At 34.3% G+C, this 22387-nt stretch overlaps 3 protein-coding genes across 4 annotated transcripts in view; 1 reads left to right on the top strand and 2 right to left on the bottom strand.

Annotated features, from left to right (window-relative positions):
* The window catches only part of LOC111710974 (uncharacterized protein CG5902), a gene marked incomplete in the record, with an annotated part of 6059 nt that extends 5777 nt beyond the window's left edge, over window positions 1–282 (bottom strand). The window contains 1 exon segment of the mRNA XM_023485182.1: window positions 185–282. Within this exon segment, the coding sequence (XP_023340950.1) occupies window positions 185–217 (33 nt within the window).
* A 625-nt stretch (window positions 283–907) lies between these two features.
* LOC111710973 (aminoacyl tRNA synthase complex-interacting multifunctional protein 1) lies at window positions 908–20512 on the bottom strand. Of its 2 annotated transcripts, XM_023485180.1 has the most exons (8): window positions 20502–20512; window positions 8789–8793; window positions 8528–8560; window positions 2862–2966; window positions 2413–2796; window positions 2152–2289; window positions 1797–1991; window positions 908–1075 (listed from the first exon to the last, which is right to left on the bottom strand). In XM_023485180.1, the coding sequence occupies exons 3-8, from the start codon at window positions 8552–8554 to the stop codon at window positions 1007–1009; spliced, it is 918 nt and encodes a 305-aa protein (XP_023340948.1). In that variant the 5' UTR covers window positions 8555–8560; window positions 8789–8793; window positions 20502–20512; the 3' UTR covers window positions 908–1006. The 2 variants fall into 2 exon arrangements, with proteins under 2 accessions (XP_023340948.1, XP_023340949.1); XM_023485181.1 differs by lacking the exon at window positions 8528–8560 and having other exon boundaries at window positions 2862–2968; window positions 20502–20506.
* LOC111710971 (phosphatidate phosphatase LPIN2) lies at window positions 3595–6339 on the top strand. Its single transcript, XM_023485179.1, has 7 exons — window positions 3595–3812; window positions 4081–4184; window positions 4276–4421; window positions 4481–4761; window positions 4817–4936; window positions 5001–5480; window positions 6184–6339. The coding sequence occupies exons 1-7, from the start codon at window positions 3740–3742 to the stop codon at window positions 6252–6254; spliced, it is 1275 nt and encodes a 424-aa protein (XP_023340947.1). The 5' UTR covers window positions 3595–3739; the 3' UTR covers window positions 6255–6339.
* Window positions 20513–22387: the final 1875 nt, after the last annotated feature.

Below are 22387 nucleotides of genomic sequence, written 5' to 3'. Positions count from 1 at the left end.
GTATTGATTTTTTACCAACTATGCGATTATTTTCTTAACAACTCAAAAATATTCATAATTTAGAAATAAAAGCAAAGGACTTGAAAAAATGTTTACTACACAATCAAACAAAGAAATTAACTAAGTCCAAGTTCAAACTTTACATTAAAGTAAATAGTTAAATCCCCCTTTTCTTAAAATATACCTTGATAATGGTGAACTGCTTGCTTGATGCCATTTTCAGATATTTCCCTCAAAAATTCAGAACAACAAACTCTAAAATTCAACCCCAATCAGGTCTATCTGAAATATACAAATATAATGAATACAAGACTGATTCCCCCCCCCCTTCCAAAAAAAAAATAACTTAAACTGTGGTTAAAAACTCATGATTTTTTTTAAAACGACATTAACCATTTTTAACAAGGAAGCAAATTTATTTTTCTTTTGAACTGTAATGACCCCTGTTTAATATGTCAATGTCGTAAAACAGCTGAGTTTTATTTATGTTGATTTGCAAAATTTAAGAATAGTTTGCGGCAAATACAAAATAAACAAATGGTTTTCAATTTTCATATGGAACTTTTTTAACAGCAGCTGAGCAGATCACTCTTTCTTTCTTTCAAGGAAATCGCAAATTACATAATTGGGTCAAAATCAATTCGTTGTTAGGCGAAAACTGAAAATGGCCAGGACAAGAAGGGAAAATTATGACCCTAACAAATAAGTTTCGACTTTTACAGGACACGGTTTATAATTTCTAAAGGGGGAAGAAGTGTAATTAAGTTGTTAAGTCATCTAAAGTCACATGCGACCTTAGTAAATTCAAATTTTGTTCTATCATTAAAATGTATCAAATCGTATACAAAAAACCTCAAACATTACCAAATCTTTTGAACAGTGTAATAAAGTGTAAAAAGCAGACTTGTAAAGGCGTTAATAAAAACTTGTATTTGATTTGAACACAATATTGTAATTCTGAACAAAAGTACAACAAAATTAATAGTTCAGTGACTCCGACTCCTATTTATTTGACTGCAACATTTACAAGGGTTTGTGACGTCACTGCTTCACCATTTACTGTCCATCTTACTCCCTAGAAGAAAAAAGTGTAAACATTATTTTCTATTTGTGATACTTTAAAGACAAGTATAGATTTTTATTCAAAATAAAAGTTGCTGAAATAATTATTTACAGCTACTTTACAGGGAAGTTAAGGGAATTTTACTTGACCAAGGGTTCCCAAGACCAATTTTGCTTACACATCCAGAGTGCAGCGAGGAATTTTTCGTTGGCAAAATTGGTCGAGGGAACCGGTGGGTAGGTAAAATGTTTAATTTCCCGAAAAAGTAGTTGTACATAATTTTATCGTCTTTTGAGAAGAAAATCCGCGATTTTTTTAATGTAAACTTCACAGAGCGGGTTGTTATTTTACTCGATTGTCCCAAGGGACGTAAAGTAACCTAACGTCCTTCGTTGGGGGGAATCATGGGTTGGTAATGTTGGTCAAAAGGCGGTAAAAAATATAACAACGTATGTAATGGGAAAAAGTGGAAAAGAATGAAACGAAAAAATAGAATAATAAAAATATGATGCAGGAAGTGTAAGTTGTCCCAATTGACAAATTAGTGTAAGTTGTCCCAATTGACAAATTACATAACAGAAAACTCGGGGATTGAATTTGCTTACAATCAACTTTGTTATCCGTTTCAGTCCTTAAATTAGTATAATAAAATTTAAAATAAGCGAAAAGGAAAATAACTATAAGTAGTTCCATGGAATCCAGGATTCCTTGTTTGTAACAGATTTTAACATACCTTGAAGCAGGCTTCCTTACTGCTGTTCACCGTTAGATCCGGAGCACATGTTTCAAATATCTTCTTCTTGGGATTGAGCTGCACATCAGGGTTCCGGACGTATCCTTCCACTAGGACGTGATCTCCGGGTTTACAACCAGCAGGAGGAGACAATATCTCAACCTTTTCCGAAGTAGAGGCACACATGACCATGGCCTGCAATACGAGATAGAGCTGAATTTAAGTTAGAATTTTGATTTGGAATCTTTGGATAGAAGAAACCTATTTAATTTCAGATCAGAAAAAGCATAACTGCTTGAAATATCATTGAAGTGTTGGATTATTTTATTGTTGTCAAATTAAAATGATATCTTACCTCTGACATAATTCCTCTCATCTTACTAGGTTTGAGATTGCAGAGAATAATTGCCATCCTGTCCTGCATCTCAGGTTCAGGGATAAACTTGACCAGCCCAGAGATAACAGTTCGAGGCTTCTCCTCTCCTACATCAACCTGGAGAAGGTTCAGGATACAAGTTTTGGAAGATTTAAAAAAAATATTTTAATTCTAAATGCCCAATGATTCTTTTAAAAAAGAAAGTAGAATGTTTTGAATTATATATAATCTGTAAGTTACCTCCTCAATGTAAAGGGAATCCGCATCTGGATGTTTCTTTGCGCTCCTAATATGTCCAACCCTGAGATCTAAGCGTCCGACGTCTACTGGCGGTTCATTACCATCCTCTTTGGGGGGCTTAGTTTCCTTCTTTGGTTTCTCCTTCTTCTCCGCTTTCACAGAATCTCCCGCCGTTTTCTTTTTCTCCTCAACAGGTTCCTGCTGCTCCTTAGCAAGAGGATTAACAGAGGTTGATCCAGGTTTATTAAAAACCGGTTTTCCATTCGCGATTTCAGCCTGGGTAAGCTTTATCTTCCAAGCTTCGACTTCTTGCTTGAGATTCGAGTTTTCAGATTTTAAAGTTTCTAATTCTCCCGAGCTAGTAGCACCGCCCTTCTGCTGTTCCTGAAACAAATCATGAAATTAAAATTCTAGAAAATCACCAACTTATGTTTATTTCAAGAATTTGCCTTGGCCTCCGCGATCTGAAGCTTAAGAAGAGAGATCAGCTTCTCTGCAGCAACAGCTCTAGTCTCTAACTTCTGTAAAGCCTCGGCTGACGCCATTTTCCCGATCTGAAAACATAGAATTAGGTTGGTTTCCGTTTTCCCGGTCGAACCTTGCCCCTGTCCTCTTGCCACTGGTTTATCCAGGCCAGGATACGGTTCAGGTTCTCCTCTCTCTCCTCGGCAGTGTTGCTCTGGAGCTCATGGACCAACTCCTCCCTGTAGGCCTCCTTAGCCTCGTCCAGGACGGTTTGAAAAATTTCACACTGGAGGTTATCCTCTAGTTTTTTTCCGGTGTATCCTCGGGTTGAGAGACGATCAAAGAGCGCAGTATTGTTTGCTCTGAGAACAAAAACTATATCAAACCATCTCTCAGGGTATATATCCGTCATGTGGTGATCAATAATGATTCCACCGATCTTCTGTCTCTCTTCTAGGATATCGAGAAGTTTATCTTCTTCTAGATTATGAGTTTGGTATTCTTCGTCCCATTCCCCTAAACATCCATGCTCCTAAATACAGAAAAATTATCAAAACAGAAAATTACAACAACAAAAGTTTATCATCAAATAAGAATTTTAGTGAATTGTATTCCATGACGTTCCTAGATTCTATATTATAAAATAACAATTGTCTAAATATGAACATTTTCAACGACACCGTTCCTAGATACTGAATAATTGCAACCCATACGGAAATTAACAATGTAATATTTAAATGTTTCAGAAAAAATGACATTAGAAACATCATAAGGACTTCACACTGCTCCTAGGGCTGGAAACGAGGTTCAGTTTTTTTTTAAGCTAAAACCTGCACCTGGAGATAAAAAATCGTGAACCAAGATGGATTACCTCTCCGGAGTTATACAAAATGTTTCAAAGTTTGCTGCAAACATTAATACTTCAACTCTCTCAGGTTCCCTTACATTCATTTTTTTAATTTTGCTCAATGTGTCTAAATTTACAAAATGCTCCAGTGTTGTTTAAATGTATACATTAGAAATCCTTATCATCAGAGATAAAGTAAACAAACTTCAACTACTAACACTTACATTCTATTTTTAATAGATTTTTCCCACAACAAATAATTAAACCATATTCGGAATATAGATACCATTTTAATGTGAATATATGTAGTGATTTTAATTTTGCAACCCAGTACTTAAAATTTATTTTTTATTTAGGAGCTATAGACATTGTTTTTGTGAGGCAGCCAGATGGAAGATACCGATCAACACCATTTTTTATCAAATTCGGAAAAATTGGTGTTCTCAAGGCCAAAGAAAAGGCAGGAAGCGACAATCATTTTATGAAAAATTATATATATATTTTTTTTTATCATTTTTGCTTTTTACTCTCTTAAGAACGCTTCTGTCTAGGTTATCTATATAGAGGTGAACGGGAAGGAGATTGCAAGGACGATGATACTGGCGGATAACGGGGTTGCATATTTTCATGCTCCACAGGATAATCAGACCTCTAACCTATCCGACCAGGATCTGGAGCAGAGTAGTGGGACCAGGAGGTACTAATGAATTAGATTATAGTGTTTGATAAGATTTTTATTTAGTGATTTTTTTTCAGAGTAAGACACAAGAGTGAGCCTAGCGAGTGTTCTACCCCGGAATCTGAAACACTAAAAGTTCTCTCCATTGCCAGCAGAGCTCTTTCCAACCCCAACCTAGAGAATGAGGAGGACCAGGCATTGGAGCTGGCAGGACTAACCAGGACTATCTCCGACCCGTCCCTGGAGGAGGAGGAGTGTAACATAAACGAGCTGAACCTCACGGAGGAGGAGCTGGAGGAGTTCAATCTTAAACTAGGAATAAATGAAGCTGAGTTCAGTGTAACAACACAATATCAAGGTAGGTCTGAAAGAGTGGTTACATATAGATTTGAGATTTCAAGAGTCTTTTTTAGGAACAACCCGGTGCTGCTGCAGTATATTTGTCTGGGAACAAATAGATAAAATTATCATCAGTGATATTGATGGAACCATCACTAGAAGTGACGTCAGAGGGATGATTCTTCCACTCATAGGTAACAAAACAGTTTCTACTTGAATTAGTTATAAATATTTTTCTAAAAAAAAATTCGTCTTCAGGTGTAGCAGATTGGGCCCAAGATGAAGTTACAGGACTATATTCTAAAATCTGTGGGAACGGATACAAGATCCTTTATCTCTCTGCCCGTTCCATTAGTCAAGCCGGAGCTACACGAGACTACCTGAGAGGATTACAACAAGGATCCTTGAACCTTCCTCACGGACCCCTCTTCCTCAACCCAGAGTCTGTGTTCAGGGCCTTCAAGAAGGAGGTGATAGATCGGAAACCAGAAATATTCAAGATCAGTTGCCTTAGAAGATTGCAACGATTATTCTACAACGGGACTCCATTCTTTGCTGGATATGGAAATCGTCCCAATGATATTATTGCCTACGAGTCCGTTGGGATTCCCAAATCCAGGATTTTTATCATCAATAAGGTTGGAGAGCTCAAGGGTTCACTCAGTGAAACAATGCAAACTAGTTACAAGACCCAGAGTAAACTAGTTGATCTATACTTCCCACCTATTAACTCAGCAGGGGTGTATATTCTTCAACGTTGTTAAATGTTTCTCACTTTATGACAATATTACACATTTTACTAATACCCCCATTTCCAGTGCTTGGGATTCGGAATTTACAAGAAAGTTAGGAAAAGATCAATCAAAACATAGAAAAAAGATTTTTGCTTAAAAAAGAAAATTTGAAATGTAGACTAGTGAGAGATTAGTCTGATATCTCCAGTTTTAGCATAGAAATTGAAAAATAAAAAGGAAAAGTCAGAACATTTTTTGTAAAACAATGAACTTGATAAGTATTGATTTTTTACCAACTATTCCAATCCTGATCCTGATCAAATGAAATGGAAACCAAGCACTGATTTTTCTCCACAAGCATTTGTGCAACAGAATTAATGTTTTGTCTTTTTCAAGCCTTTTTTTCTTCTAAAAATCCTGACCATTTATCTATCATATCTTCGCACAAAACTAAAATAAAATGCTGATGAAAGATTTTAATGCTCAAGCGACTATTTTTAAATTTGATTTTTGCATGTAACTTATTATATTCTATAGTTTTCAGTAACAAGATATCAGCTGTAAGTATTATCTAACGCTCAGCATTTAATTTTGATGAATGTAAATGTGAAAATATCCAAGCTTTGATCTGATCATTTTTTTTATCAGACTTCTATGCATGACTAAAGCCTTTAAAGTAGACTTCTAGAAAATACACAAAATTCAAGGAACCGCTATGGATCTTAACTACTGGAGCTTACCAATGCCAGACCTGCATGATCTACCCGATCTAACCTAACCCAAGCCTTAACTATCAGATTCAAAATGTTTATTATATTTAATGAAACGCTGAGAAAGCTGAATGAAATAAAAAGTTTTATGTTAAAAATGTATTAGATTGTTGGCTATAAAACCCTTGTCTTAAAGGGTCTGTAAGCTCAATTTCAAGTGACCTTCTGTTTAAAGAGGCAAATCCCCGATTCACCACAGTACCCTTTAAACCTTTGACTGCTCATCGAGGACTGAGCTAACTCAGAGTAAATAGCTGTAAAATTGGAGTGTACGCTAGCGTACTGTGTAAACTCAAGGCCAATGATGTCACATTAATTCCTGGAAAATCTAGAATATTCTGTGAACAACGCGTTTTAAAAAATCAAATGTGAAAGTTTATATTCGGCCACTTCTAGAACCTTAACTATAAAACAGCTTGCAAACAATGTGTTCAACAATTACACGCATTTCTGTCTGACATACTTGATCAGTCAAAGGTTCAAAGGTTCAAAGGGTACTGTTGTGAACAGGGATTGTCACTCTTTACATGGAATGAAACTTGAAATTACTGTATCTTTAAATGCAGTTGTGAAACCTTATTATTGTTGTTCATTCAAATCTCTAATTCTGAAATTTACTTATGGTTTGTGGATTATGATCACTGATCAATGATCTATGGGATGCGATTTTTGAGTAAAGGAATCAATATGTAAGCGTGAGTCTGAGCTATCATCAACTTGCAAACAAATCTCTGTTAAAAGCTGCCATAATGAATGAAATTATTTATCATATCCTAATAATATGAAGTCATATCGTTAAATAATAAATATTGCATGTTTTTTATAAATTAAATTTTCTCTATCCGCTCATTTCTCGTGAATGTAAATGGTTGTCATAAAATCAAGTTTTTTGTCAGATTTTTTCAATTGATTATGCATTTTTTCCCCTGTGATACCAATGCTAGTTAATAACCCTAGTGTATGGTTGTGTTTAATAAATTTTATCATCTACAATGTAGATTTAGTCAAGATAGATGGGCAGAGATTGTCAAGATAGTCAGTATACAGATAATCAAGATAGTCAGCGTACAGATAATCAAGATAGTCAGTGTACAAAAAAAACAAGATAGTCAGGGTACAGATAATCAAGATAGTCAGGGTACAGATAATAAAGATTGTCAGGGTGCAGATAATCAAAATAGTCATTGTAAAGATAATCAAGATAGTCAGTGTACAGATAATCAAGATAGTCAGTGTACAGAAAATCCAGATAGTCGGTGTACAGATAATCAAGATAGTCAGCGTACAGACAATCAAGATAGTCAGGGTACAGATAATCAAGAGAGTCAGTGTACAAAAAAAACAAGATAGTCAGGGTACAGATAATCAAGATAGTCAGGGTACAGATAATAAAGATTGTTAGGGTGCAGATAATCAAAATAGTCATTGTAAAGATGATCAAGATAGTCAGTGTACAGATAATTAAGATAGTCAGTGTACAGATAATCAAGATAGTCAGTGTACAGATAATCAAGATAGTCAGTGTACAGAAAATCCAGATAGTCAGTGTACAGACAATCAAGATAGTCAGGGTACAGATAATCAAGATAGTCAGGGTACAGAAAATCAAGATAGTCAGGGTACAGATAGTCAAGATAATCAGTCTACAGAAAATCAAGTCTGTCAGGTTAAAGCAAATTAATTTAGAGTACAGAGAATCAAGATAGTCAGTGTTAAAATTATCAATAGTATAGATGATCAAGAAAGTCAGAGTTGATATAAATAAAATTGTTAATTTTAAGTGAATAGAGAAGGTCAAAGTTGCTTTATTTCATTTAAAAAAATACTATTGCCGCTTAGTTACAGGATTGAAGAGTACGATTTCCAAAAATAATTTTAAAAGTGCCTTAAGCTATTCTCTCTAGAACCCATCAAACCTTTATCTGACGAGATCTAATCACTTGATGTATAATTACACGAGTTGCTTTCTAGATAACCCGTTTCACGAAATAATCAAATTTTATCTAGAAAACAAAAAGATATTAATTTTTCATTTCCTGTGTTCAGTCTCTTAGATAAAGGTTTTAGGGTTACCACTGTGAATCGGTAACAGCACTCTAAAGGATAACTTATAATCCCTCTAACAGTCCCTTAAACAATCACCTTGGCAAATTCTCCGACGTTGATCCAAGTGAGACCAGTTTTCTCAGCGAGGAGAGAGGCAAGGCTCGACTTTCCAACCCCGGGGGTTCCACTGATTAAAATATTTGGAAGCTGACGAGACATTTTTATTAATTTATACCTGGCTAACGCGTAGCAGAAGCGACATTTATCTGAAAATAAAACAAAATTTTAAACTCTTCATCGTTTTCCCGCATTATTCTTTTTCCCGCCTTTTCCTTTCTTTCCGCCTTTACGCGCCGCCTTCTTTTCATCCTCCCGCCGTTTCTTGAGAATCTGCTCTGGGCGTTTAATCTCTGACCTCGGTCCCTTCTTGTGCTTCGGGACAACGTTCTGCGCCTTCCTCATGGCTGGATGGTTGGCCGGTAGCCTCTGCTGTTCTCTTGTCTGATCCTCGTCATCCTCCTCCCCTAGCTGGGACTTCTTACTTCGCTCCATCCATTTCTCATATCTAGACAGAAATTTTATTCTTTCAGGAGTTCATTCTTTTACGTAAACTTTTTTCTTCTTCTAATTTAAAGATTTATATTACAAAAAAATAAACCTAAGAAATGGGAAGATTACAAATTATCTAGATGATAGTTGATGAATTACTTCTGTTTTTTGAGTCCCCCCCCCCCATACACAGTACAGACCTTTAGAAGTAAACACTTTTAGAAGAGGGGCATATATTTTTATTTCCCATTACCCTCTAGAAAATAACTTTAACCACCCAGATGCTATATAAATAGAATTTTCATTATAGTTTAATCGCTGAACAAAAAGAAAAGGATTTGAAGGGAATTAAATGAGTTTTTCAGTAAAAAGCATTAAAAAATGTAAGAAAACTTGGGAAAATGCAAATCAAACAGCATTAAAACCAAAAAAAAAACTTGGCCTCATATAAAAATTTTAACCCCCCCCCCCCACTATATACCAGTTAAAATAACTAAAATAAACCTTTAAGCTGCAACAGCTGATTCTATTCTAGATGGGCTATATGAGGAAAGAGGCTATATACCCCATAACGCGATTAATCTTAATAACCTGGTTCAGCTATTGCATCCGCCTAATAAAAAAACGAGAAAAAAATTGGGGGCTGGTCTGGGGAGGGGCTGAATGGTAAAGCTCTTAGCTCAGGGCGGCAGATAAAGCCACTCTAAGTTTAAAACTTAGTTTCTAATGCTAGCTCGGCTACCCCATCCCCATTAGAGTCACAAGTTGGGGGTTAAAAATTTGTTACAATTAAAAAATTTTTGTCAAAAATTTTTTTGCGGGTGGGGAAACAGATATTATTATGGGAAAGACGACTTTAATAAGAAAAAGTTCTTTTAATTTTCCGATTAATTTCAATGGGCGAATAAAAAATTTTTTAGGCCTTTCTGTTCACTAGAACAGCCACACAAAATAAGTAATATTAACCTTTAAGTCACAACAGTTGATTCTATCCTAGATGAGTTATATGAGGAAAGAGGCTACACACCCCATAACGCGATCAATCTTAATAGCCTGGTTCAGCTATTGCATCCGCCTAATTGAAAAATGAGAGAAAAAAANGCGCAAAAATTACCTCCAAGCATTTGCTGCAAATATTCATTATGCATCAGAAATTCACAGACTGACTTGATATTATTCAGGCGGTTCTCTATATCAGATATACTGAAATAAACTAATTCACCGACTGACTTGATATTATTCAGGCGGTTCTCTAGATCAGATATACTGAAATAAACTAATTCACAGACTGACTTGATATTATTCAGGCGGTTCTCTATATCAGATATACTGAAATAAACTAATTGTTTGTACAATGCAGATATTCAATAATGAAAACTTAGAAAAATTCTTGTGAACCTCCAATTTTAAACTTACATGATCGATTCGTAACAAAACCTTTAAAACCTCTATTTGATTAAGGATGAATAAGATATCCAATTTGTTGCTAAAATATTGATAATATTCTCTTAAATGCAGAAAACATGAAGAAAATTGTCAGAATTTGACACATTTTCAGATTAAAAACGGTGCTTTATTTCTCATTGCTAATAAGATTTGAATAGGATAGGATCGGCTCGAACAGTGCATCCTGATCGACACTGCTATGGTCGGCAGCTCCCAGCTTATCATGGCTCACAACTGGCTTATCAAAATTCAAAAGTCCAAAAACTAGAGCAAACCCGTTTCCATTCTCTTTTTAACTTTCCTAAAATGATCCTCCTAGGTTTTACGATGTCTCATACTTCATATGGAATATATAATCGGAGAAAAACCAAAATTTAAAATATAGAATAACAAAAAAACAAAAAGAAAAGAAAAAAACAACAATAAACAAAAATTTTGTAAAAAATAAGTTATAAATAAGCCAGTGCTTTGCCATGAAACATATGGAAAGTCAATTTTTGTCAAATTTTCGATTTATTCCAGAATCCAGATGGGTAAAAATACATCATGATCGGTTGAAACAGATCCACCTGTCCTATACAAATTGCATTAGTTTTTTTTCCAATAGTCCAAAAAATGCCTTTAATTTCTGAGGGGGGTCAACCACCTCTCCGCCTAAAAGTCGTTGTAGGGGTTTGAGATTTCAATTTTTTTAGCTCTTGATTTTAGGGGTTAAAAGTCAGCAAACCCCCCCCCTTTAAAACTTTTTAGTAAAAAAATTGAGCCTAGTTTACGTTTAATTTTTGAGGGGGGTTGACCACCTCTCTGCCTAAAAGTCGTTGTAGGGGTTTGAGATTCCAATTTTTTAGTCTTTGATTTATTAAGAAGCCTTGTTTTTGAGATCAGTAAAGTTAACTTACGAAGCTCTGCTATGCTAGGTTTAAATTTTAATTTTAGAGGTTTAAAGGGTATTATTGTGAATCAGACATTTNTCCAATCTTTTTAGCTCTCGATTTTAGAGGTTGAAAGTTACCAAAGCCCCCCCCCTTTAAAACTTTTTAGTAAAAAAATTGAGCCTAGTTTACGTTTAATTTTTTTCTTTCTTTTTTTGGGGGGAGGGGTGTTACGTTTTGAAAATCGTCAAAATTGGGACTGAGTTTTCCTACCAAAGCTAAGGTTGAGGCCTGAAGTTAGCTTAAATCGCGGCCCCCCCCCCAGTATTGCGCATAAAAAATAGTGCAAAACTCATTGCATTTCATGCGCAAAAGTTTGCAAAAAAAAATTTGCGAAAAAATAGCGCAAATTTTGTGCAAAAGATTTAGCCATTTCGTGGAAACCCTACATCTGGTTAAGATTATAGATTCACGACATAGATAGAAAGATAAGAAGATAGACAGGAAGATAGTAACACATTCTTTACCTCTCTTTCTTAGGACACTCTCCCCATAAACCCAAACTTTAAACTGTGGGAAAAAAAATATCTCAAATAGGCATATTTTTAGTCTCATTCTAGCTTGTTTTCTGAATGACCCCCTGGTGGGGATCATATCTGCTGTCTGAAATATGCTACATTAAACAAAAGGGTGCCTACGTTAGTCGCAAGGACTGTCCTAGTCTCCTTTTTAGTCGGGGATGGTCCACTCGGGTCATTCTTTTTGATCTGTTTGGTGAGAGATTGAGAATTTTGAGACTTTTAAATTTAGTAAAAAGAGGTGCAATGCAACAAGGATGAAAGTTTTAAATACTGTTAATGTCAAAGTAGTCTGAGCTGGGAATGGTGGATATCAGGATTAATGCTTAATCCTGTTTTTTTGCTAATCTCTAGACTAACATAATCTCGAGATCATTTTAATCTCCAGATTAAACATCTAATTCGACAAATTTGATTCTAGGAACGCCAGATTTGTTCGTTTTCTTGACTGGAAGGGCCTTCACTTAATTCTCACCAATTTATTTAAAAATAAATTGGTTAAAATTAGTTAAAATTTTAAACGTATTATTGCATATTTTTCTTCACCGATTAATTTACAAAATGGCCGACAGCAAATTATTTATTTGTTAGAAATTGCGAAGGTCTCTCATTAAATAGAATTTATTTTCTAGGCTTTTTTGATAAATTCAATTTACGAACTATATTTTTGAACTCTCATTGGAGAAAACAATATACGGATATCCAAAGAGAGAGAAAAAAAAAGTGGATTAAGGACTAAAATTAAAAGTTTCCACAGTGGGTATTCGGATCAAGTAATTGGGATTAAAGGTTATACATTCTAAAGTTCCCAGATCTGATCTCTTATAGTTGGTGAATAATCAGAACGGTCGTAAATGATTTAGTTCTGAAATTTCGGACAGAAAAAAAAACCTCTTTACAAATTAAATTGAATTATTGTTTTCATGCTCATATGCTTTGTGATGTCATTTAGCTCTGCTTTGCGCCCATCTTCTAGTTCAGCTTTACTTCTATTAAAACTATCATAAATTTATTTTAAAATTAGCCTTTCTTCAGAACTTCAAATATTCTTAAAATGAGTTTCATTTTGGTGACAGTTTTGTCAAGATAATTTTACCAGTGGCCGAATTTAAAGAATTTGAGCGGCGTTTTAAATTTAAGCCACGGTTTAAATATGGTGTTGGTTCCAGGGGATGTTTCAAGATTTAAGCCGGCGCTTAATTTAAACCGGGTTTTGGCAGATTTGAACCGCGGCTCAAATTCTTTAAATTCCAGCTCAGGCTTATTAAAACTGAAAGGCCTCGATTTCACTGCTCCACTTTGGATACTTTACTTTTATTTAACAACAGATGGTGCTTACAATTGTTACTCAATCTTTCAGCATTGTTGGAGACAACTTTTGTAATTCTGAGCAATCATAAACCATCCCTGGGGTTATGTAAGGTCCCACACAAAATTTGGGCCGGATTGGCTTAGCTTTTTATTTGACATCTTTTTTGGAATACAATTACATAAACTCAAGTATTTTAACAGTATTTTTAACGGTGTATTGCAATAACTTAAATGTGTTATCTGTGCACTTTAATATAAAACGAAATCTCAATAAAAAACTAACCTAAGATTTAATTCGTTTTCTCCTTCTTTTAGAAAATCATATAGAACAATTGCTGAAAACTCCATTTTGTCTAAAATTGTGATATTTGGTCAATTTTAGTTCGATCATTTCTAAAACAGAAAAAAAGTACATGCTTAACGTTTAATTAGAATTAAAATTGAATTACTGAAACATAATTATGTGCATTGGAAAATAACAATTAACTTTTTAAACTCTGTTTTTATTCTTTGTTCTTATCAATGAAATCACATGACTAATACGCTGTTAATGTGAAATTAAGAATAAGAAAATCAGCTGTTTATTGTATTATTAAGGATAGATAGATAGATAAGTGTAGCTAGATAGATAGAAACGCCTCCTGTTGCGTATACGAGGTTTCGTGAATAACAAATCAATATATATATATATATATATACTAGGCTTTTAGGGCGCTTCGCACCCACCTTCTTTTTAAATTGTGAACATGTTCTTTTTGTTTATATTTTAAACCAAAGAAGAAAAAAATTTAAGGATTTTCAAGAATTTAAATTTTTTACAAAATTAAAAACCTTTAAAACACATTTTTTTATTTTTATCATTCATAAACCTTCCCTGTGGTCGTGATGTCCCACAAAAAATTTGGGCCCGATCGGTTCAGCCGTTTTGACGTTTATTGGATACAAACAGACAGACAAACCAAACTTATATATAGATTACAAACAGACAGACAAACCAAACTTATATATAGATTACAAACAGACAACAAACACCGTCTGTCTGTTTGTCGTAGAACTACTGTACTACTGTACTACTGTAGAACTAACTATACAATGCATATCCTGTTTATTCCATGCTATTTAGCTTAAATACAGGATATAGAACAAATTTATCTTTTTTATTTCCGCGATAAATCATCGTTGTTCTTCGTATTTTTAATCTTTTCTCTTATTGTAAATATTTTTGCACTTTTGCCAGGCTTGGTATAAAAATATGTTTTAAAAAGTGTAAGTCCGTGGAAGATGCCACGGAAAAGTAAATTGACAACAACATAGTGTATATACTCTGTCTGAATTAAAACGTTTTCATAGCTGGGAACTTTTGAATGGTGGATATCGGGATTAATGCTTGATCCACTCTTTTTCTTAATCTCGAGATTAAATAATGTTTGTTCTCCTCGTATTATTAATCTCCTGAGCTGAAAACTTTAGAATGGTGGATATCGGGATTAAGGCTTAATCCACTCTTTTCCTTAATCTGCAGATTAAATATTGCTTGTTCTCCACTCATTTTTAATCTCCAGATTAATTATCCGATCAGGATTAAGGATATCCCATTCAAAAGTTCCCATCTCAGATTAATTTAGCGATCGGGATTATGGATATCCCATTCTTAAGTTTTCAGCTCAGGTGTATTTAATATTTCGTAAAATATTTTTATTTTTTTACCAAAAAGTTTGAAAAAAAGGGGGGGGGCTTTGGTAACTTTAAACCTCTAAAATCGAGAGCTAAAAAGATTGGAATCTCAAATCTCTACAACGACTTTTAGGCGGGAATTGCCATCCTGACGTGCCGGGTCACTTGAAATTACGCTTACAGCGCGGGCAGCCGTAATGCATTTGAATTTCCAAGCCGGTTCAACCTTTCCGGTCCCAGTTTGTACTGTACCTAGCTCTATGGACAGTACTAGCCGGTGCAACAAGGTTGGCGCGGTCAAGGTTGGCGCGTGATACACACATACAAATATTACTGATCGATGCATAATCAATTTTGTTTGCTTTTGCTTTCTGTTTTTTCAATTTTTATTCAATCGGCTTTTTGGTCCATAGTAAAATAATCTTTAAACTTCTGAAGTTGTCGATTTATACTCTTTCATTTGAAAGGCATCCACTAACAAAAATGTGTAGAGGAGAAAAAGCGAAAATTTATGTTTTTTAATTTTTTACGAATTATATTCCTGCACTGCAGAGAGAAAAAGAGTGGATTAAAGACTACTTTTAAAAGTTTCCACAGTGGATATTCGGATTAAAGGATTAAAGGTTATCCATTCTAAAGTTCCCAGCTCTGGAGATTAATAACAAGAGAAGAACAAGCCTTATTAAATCTTGATTAAGAAAAGGAGAAGATCAAACATTGATCTCGATATCCACAATTCTAAAGTTTTCAACTCCGAACTGAGAAAACAGCGTTGGGTATATCACATACATACCCCATTCTCACACACATACATCTATCTATGTATATATATGGTGTTAGGTACTTGCTATTTGTGTATGATTATATATATTTTTGGTGTCAGGTACTTTCCCAAAAGCATTTTCCCACGGGCGACTTCAAACGTGGAAACTTCCCAGATGTGCAATTTCACAAACGGCAACTTCACAAAGGTTAGGTTACGCCCTCTGAGGCACCGCAGACTGCAACGGGGGGCCGAGCGCTGCGGCTAGGATAGACTTGGGAAGTTGCCGCTTGGGAAATCGCACATTTGGGAAGTTGCCAATTGGGAAAATACTTTTGGGAAGTTTCCACTTGGGAAAAATTCTTTGGGAAAGGACCTAACATTTTTATATAGTATATGCGTTGTTTATAAGTCTCTCTGTTTGTTTTTATCCAATACAAGTTGAAACGGCAGAACCGATCGGGCCCAAATTTTGTGTTGGACCTCAGACCCGATCAGTGAAAGTTTATGGACGCTCAAAATTACAAAAATCTTTCTGCAAACATTTTTGATTTTCGTAAAATTTAGAAAATCCACGAAAAAAGCAAATTGTAAATCCACAAACAAATTTATTTTTACTTTATGAAGGAGAAAATGCTAAAAGATTGAGCGACAGTTGAGGATATTTTTTGGACACGTTACTTTGTAAATAAGATTCTTTCCTGCTCTATACAAACTATAGAATACATTTCCTATAGAAAATATAGGAATACACGTCACCGAAGGTTAAGAGTGTCACATGGGCTTACTAGGCGCGCAGCCCAGGCGGCTATATATCTAGTACCGGCTCGATAGTCCAGTATATTATTTTGTACTGGCACAACATATTTCAAATGTCGTCCGCTATCTTCGAGTATGATAACTCAAATAACAATTAGGCGCAACTTCTCTGGGGGGGGGGGGATATAGATGATGGACAAATTAAAATAAATTAAGATTAACTATTTCGCCTTACATTATTTCAAAACTTGCAATCTTTTGTTTGCAATTGAATAATTGCACTAAATTGTGTCTGGTTATTTTTTAAATTATTTGTTTTTACAATGATAAAGTCCCCCCCCCTTCTAGAATTGCCATTTATAAATTACTCCACATAAAATTCAGTATCAAGAGCATACTTTTCTCAAGGAATCTGACGGACAATTTTTTGAGAAATATGTTTGTATGAAGCACACCGAAATATTCTGGTAATGTTTCCTCGTCTATACGCAACATCCCCCCTACTGAACTTCTGCAATATCGGACCTACGCCAGACAATTTCTGTGCCTAGCGCCGTGGCTAAGTGACGTACACAAATAATGCATTGTCTATTTTCAGGATATTTATTTATAATGTAAACACTGAATATACATATACACATAAATATTATAGATTGTTGGTATACTTTTTACAGCTGGATTTATTTATTGCAGAACTAAAATGTTTGGACTTTAAGCAAGGCAGTTTTCAGTTTTCAGTAGCTGTGTAATTTAAATTTAGCAATCCCCCCTCCCCACTCTGTAGAGCCCCCCCCTCCCCCCTCAAAAAAAAAATTACAAAACATTGAATATTCCAAATTTGGAATACTCAATGCATCTTGAACTTTGATCTCATCTCTCAAGCTACAGTGATCCAACCACTGCGCCTATGCAATATTCCTTCTCTTATTTTTTCTACCCTTCTTTCCCCTCATCCCACTTCCCCTTTTCCTTTTTCCTTTTTCATCTTTTTTCCCACAATCCTTTCTTTTCAAAAGGGGGGGGGGGGGGGAGATTGAGAACATTGCAAATGTTTCATGATTTAGTTTTAAAAGTTTTTTCATCCTCAGATCGCTTTTTAAAATGTATATTTCAAACTGAAAAAAATCTCCACCAACCTCCTTCCTCCTAAGTCTAACCCCCTCCCCTGGCACCCCCATTCTGATGATGTTTAAACCTCTAGTTTTATATCTTGGGAAAATGCAATAAACTTTTATATAGTTTTAAATCTCCGCCGGTGAGAATTCATGGTAGATGTACAACAGAGCTGGAGGCAGCTGTTGTAATATCTAGTCTTAGACTGAAGAGCCGGGTGATTTTAAAACCCTTTTTAAATTAAGTTTTTTTGAAAGAATATTTATTTACTCTCGTTCAGATCTGGTTCAAATCTAAATATTATACATATAAATAGATTACAGTAAATATTAATTGAATATAGATGATTAAGGAAGAAAATTAGCACTTAATCTGAAGTATTTCGATGTTGTATTTTGAATAACAGGGTAGCCATTTTTTATTTTCAAAAACAGGGCAGCCATGTTATATTTTCAATAACAGGGCAGCCATTTTATATTTTTAGTTAGAGGGCAGCCATTTTACATTTTATATAATAGGGCAGCCATTTATGTTTTCAATAACGGGGAAGCCATTTTATATTTTCAATAACAGGGAAACCATTGTATATTTTTAATAACAGGGCAGCCATTTTATTTATTCAATAACAGGGCAGCCATTTTATATTTTTAATAACAGGGAGGCCATTTTATATTTTTATAACATGGCAGCCATTTTACATTTTCAATAACAGGGCAGCCATTTATATTTTCAATAACAGGAATCCCCCCCCCCCCGAATAATCGGATTTAACCCAAAGGGTTGGCTGGGAGCTTGGAGCTTATTCTTGGTTTATATTTATATCAAAACTTTTTTTTAACTTTTAATTGTTTTATTTCAGGATCTCTCTTAACTTTTTCTGTGCAAAAGAGTTATCGATTGGTGGAGAGCAAATTGTTACTTATTCTTTTAATAATTGAGACCAAGTTTCCAAACTGTGAATATATATAATAAGCGTTTTAATAATTATGTACCTAATTTTTTCAATGCTATAAAGTTTATAGAATTTTGTAAACTTATAGTGGTCTATATTATATACAGGGTTACCCACAAAGGATGAGACTGTAAAGACGACTTGAAACTCTTGAAATATGAGGATTCAAAGTTTAAATTAAGTCTTCTGGCCTGATTGTGGCCTTGAAATGTCTTATTTAATGATTTTGCAAAGAAAGAAAGAAGTTTTTACTTGAATGAATCATGAATATAAGGAAAGAGACTCTATAAATTCCGTACAATTGTTTTTAAAGTCTCATTCTTTGTGGGTAACCCTGTATGTATATATTGTATATGTGTTCCCCAAGAGCGTTTGACTGGTTTGAGTACTTCGTACTGCACCCAATTAGTTTAAAAACTAACTGTCGAAAATATTCTAAAAACGTGGAAAATTTGTCAAATAATAACCGCTAAACTTGGTAAAAAATGTTCGGACTAAAGAACTTTGTCTGGGGGTTACTTATAATTTTAACCCTATTCCGACTGACATCTGGTTTACCCAAAATAGACCGGGGGGGGGGAGGGGTTACAGTGACACCCCCCTCTAATTCCTTATTGAGATACAAATCTAAAACATATGATACATGTTTGGAAATCCCTTGAGCTCCATTTTAATAATCTGAAAAAATTGAAAATTTGCAAGAATTTTAATATTTTAAATCAATATTTTAAGCGAAACATTTGAAAAAAGAAAAAATGCTCATACTTTGCTAATTTATACATTTTTGAAAAGCCCTTGACCCAGCAAATTCAAATATGCAAAAATATTTTCAAAATTTTCAAAACTTAAAAGTTTATTCAAGAAAAATAAAAATTGTGAAAATTCCCTTTTAAAGCGTTTTTGCAAAAATCTACGCAAAATTTCTTTACAGAAGTTGTAGTGTAGGCTTTCAAAAGAGCTATAGAATGTTGAAATTCGATGACTGGAAGTAGGTCTAAATTTGATTTAGTCGGGTAAAGGTAATCTAAGGTAATCAGGGAGTATAGTATGCCTGACGATTAGTTCAGCTTTTAGCCTAAAGTGTAATCATGTGCATTTTGTTAGGTTGTGATATTATTATGATATTTTCCAGGGGTAGGAGGTACATACCCTGAATATGGGATAATGAAAGGGGGGGGGGTAACAAAACTTAAGAATCATAATGATTAGATATAATTTAATATTTTATCTACTAATTCACTTCACAACATTATTTGTATACAAAAACCATCTCAGGGGTTACACTATGCAGCTCGAGGGTTATCCAATTTTTCAAAAGCAGCTGGCATTAGCGATCTATTCTAGTGTATCTGGGGGAAAAAACATACATTGGTAACCAGAAAAAGTGTTATTTTAATCTTAATTTTAAATTTGAGGATCAATGCTTGATCCCTCAATTGAGTTTATCCTTGCAGGGTATGAATACATATAGGATATCGAAGAGGGATTAAATTAATCCGTAGTTCTGCATAAAATGGAGACCAATACTTGATCCTGAGATTCACCGGAATACAATAGAATTCTCACTTCTGAACATTTTTAAACATATATCAGTTATATATTATCAATTACAAATTATCAAGTGCTTGAACCATACAAACTGTGTACAAATGAGATGAAATGCAAAGAAAAATAAACTAGCCATTGGGAAAGTTTTAAACTTTAATGTCATTTTTTTCCGACAAGGAGTTTTCTACTAGTACCGGCAAGAGAGGTTCTGACTGTACAGGCACGGTACATTTTCCCAGCCAGCTCTCTATACTTTTCATGCAGGAGGAGCAGGGCGGCAGGAAATAGATAATTGCAAAATAATCTGGGTCAGTTTTAAAAATTAAGCATGCATTGTTTATAGCAAACAAAACTTTTTTTCCGAATGAAAGGGGGAGGGAGGGCTGTTCTAGAAAGATTTTTCTCTAGAGGATATTCAAGTACCCCCCTCATTAAATTTGCCACTGATCAAAAATGAATTACACATTTTGGAATTTTTTCTTTGAAGATGTAAATTGTCGATTTTTAATAACGATTGCATATCAAACTAACAAGGGTTATAAAAATATGCTTTAAAAAAAGTTATAAAATAATTCAATTAGACTTAATCATTGTACTAAGGGGTGTAATCTGTCGTTTTTGTAATAAGTACAGAGATCAGGGACAGAAGGGAATCGTTGTTATAGGTATAAATCATACAGTACATACAGTACATAGGAAAAATAAGGGTTGCGGCATCTGTTTATATACAGTGTACTCTACCCCCTTTCTCCGTTGTGACAATTTTATAGCTTCTAAATGTTAATTTTCAGTTCACCATTTTTCGTCCTTCTCCTTTAAAAACAAATCCCAGATTTTTCTGATAAAGTTGGTGGATTTTCCAAAATAATTATTGTCGACATTTTTAAATTTTGCCGATACATTAAGGTATCTTTGCATTTGTGCAGGTTACCACAAAAATTGGGTCGGAACGAGTTTAGCTGTTTTGACGTTTATACACTAACACATGACATGTTTTCGCATTTTTAAGAACAAGCGAAATTTATCGGTCACGATTGTTAAAGCGTTATACTCGCATTTTCCACGGCTTTATGTTAATCTGAATTTTATAGAGTTTGTGGGAAAATATTGTAGCATATTTATAGCCCTGGAATTTAAGTGGGATCGTAATAATAGCTTTTATTCATTGTTATGATTTACTAATTTACACTTACACAGGAAAATTATATTGATTATAGAAACATTATATGGTTGGTTTAAATATCTCATCATGTAACCTATTATTTTTTTGACCTCTAATCCCCGGCTCCCATCCCAAAAAACACATTTAAGTAAAGTTGCACTGGCATTTAAAAAAAAACTTCCAATAATAACACCTGTTATATTATTTCCATCCAAAGTAAAATATTTATGACTAACTCTACCTAGAGTTGGAGTAAAAATATTCTATATGTTTTAAGAAAATAAAACCTTATCGTATTATCGTTTCCTCTTTCCGGGACAAAAAACATTATTTTTAGAATTCTAAGGTTTCAAATTATTTCCAAGAATTATTATCGAAAAACATCTGTTATAACTTTAAAGCTAATTTGTGCATTTCTTAAATTTAATTTAATATTAAAGTAAACCCCCCACCGTCGCGTCCCCCGGCCCCCTGCAAAAAAAAATAATTTTAAAAACTTGAGTTCTAATCATCTACGTAGCCTATATGTACCTACAGCAAGAAAATTTTAATTATTTTTTTTTAAGTAAAGCTGACAACGTTTAAGGGTGTCCCAATAAACATAGGAATCTGCAAGTGACGACTTCCATGTCGTCTTTGTTCAACGTGGCATTATTACGTGAAACACAATTTGTTTAGTATTCCAGATAAAACAGTAAAACTATTAGTTTCTGGAATTCCAAAATATAGTTTATCAAATTTATATATTGCGTTCAGTCTTTATTTTGATACTCTCCTTGTCATTTATCAACTATCAGATATCGAAGAGGATTTTCAAGTCTTGATTCCCATGTTATTGGGACACCCTGTACAAAAGGGGCAGCTACTATTACATGAAAATGTGGCGAAATAGATTTGTGTTGCTCACATGAGTTTAGGCTTTTAAATGGTATTTTAATTGTATCTATTTTTTACAAAATTAAATTGAGCCTGATTTCGACTTTTATTAGATATACAAACCAGCAAACACCCGAACATGCAAGTCAAAAATATATAAAATATATACCTACTATATACTATAGTTCCATGGAAATTTCTTGAGTAACTGTGTATATTTTTCTTGTATGAAATACCTAATCGACCCAACACTTATTCCATTATTATTAGAATGGCTCTTTAAGAAAACTTTGATAAATGATCCTTGGGGGACTTTCTCTTTAAATATACTACAATGACACAGCATGAATACTACACACCTTGTACAGTGTACAGTGTACATACACACAACACACAAAACTAATATTTTAGTGCGTATCAAGGTTATAATGCAAGGAAGGTTGTTTCAGAGGTGTGCATCTTTTGTACTGCATTGTACTGTCTCTGGGCGGT

Source organism: Eurytemora carolleeae, unplaced genomic scaffold, assembly GCF_000591075.1.
Source record: "Eurytemora carolleeae unplaced genomic scaffold, Eaff_2.0 scaffold610, whole genome shotgun sequence".
In the NCBI taxonomy this organism is placed as follows: Eukaryota; Metazoa; Arthropoda; class Copepoda; order Calanoida; family Temoridae; genus Eurytemora; species Eurytemora carolleeae.
Note: the sequence above shows the minus strand (reverse complement) of the source record. Positions and strands in the feature narration are given on the sequence as shown.

Excerpts from the sequence above, each read along its gene's own strand:
- LOC111710971 (XM_023485179.1), top strand. The coding sequence starts at position 3,740 with ATGGATTACCTCTCCGGAGTTATACAAAATGTTTCAAAGTTTGCTGCA. Across the intron at positions 3,813-4,080 it reads TAATACTTCAACTCTCTCAG|GAGCTATAGACATTGTTTTT; the intron begins GTTCCCTTACAT and ends TTTTTTATTTAG. Across the intron at positions 4,762-4,816 it reads TGTAACAACACAATATCAAG|GAACAACCCGGTGCTGCTGC; the intron begins GTAGGTCTGAAA and ends AGTCTTTTTTAG.
- LOC111710973 (XM_023485180.1), bottom strand. The coding sequence starts at position 8,554 with ATGTCGCTTCTGCTACGCGTTAGCCAG. Across the intron at positions 2,967-8,527 it reads TTCTGCTACGCGTTAGCCAG|ATCGGGAAAATGGCGTCAGC; the intron begins GTATAAATTAAT and ends CTATGTTTTCAG. Across the intron at positions 2,797-2,861 it reads TTCAGATCGCGGAGGCCAAG|GAACAGCAGAAGGGCGGTGC; the intron begins GCAAATTCTTGA and ends GATTTGTTTCAG.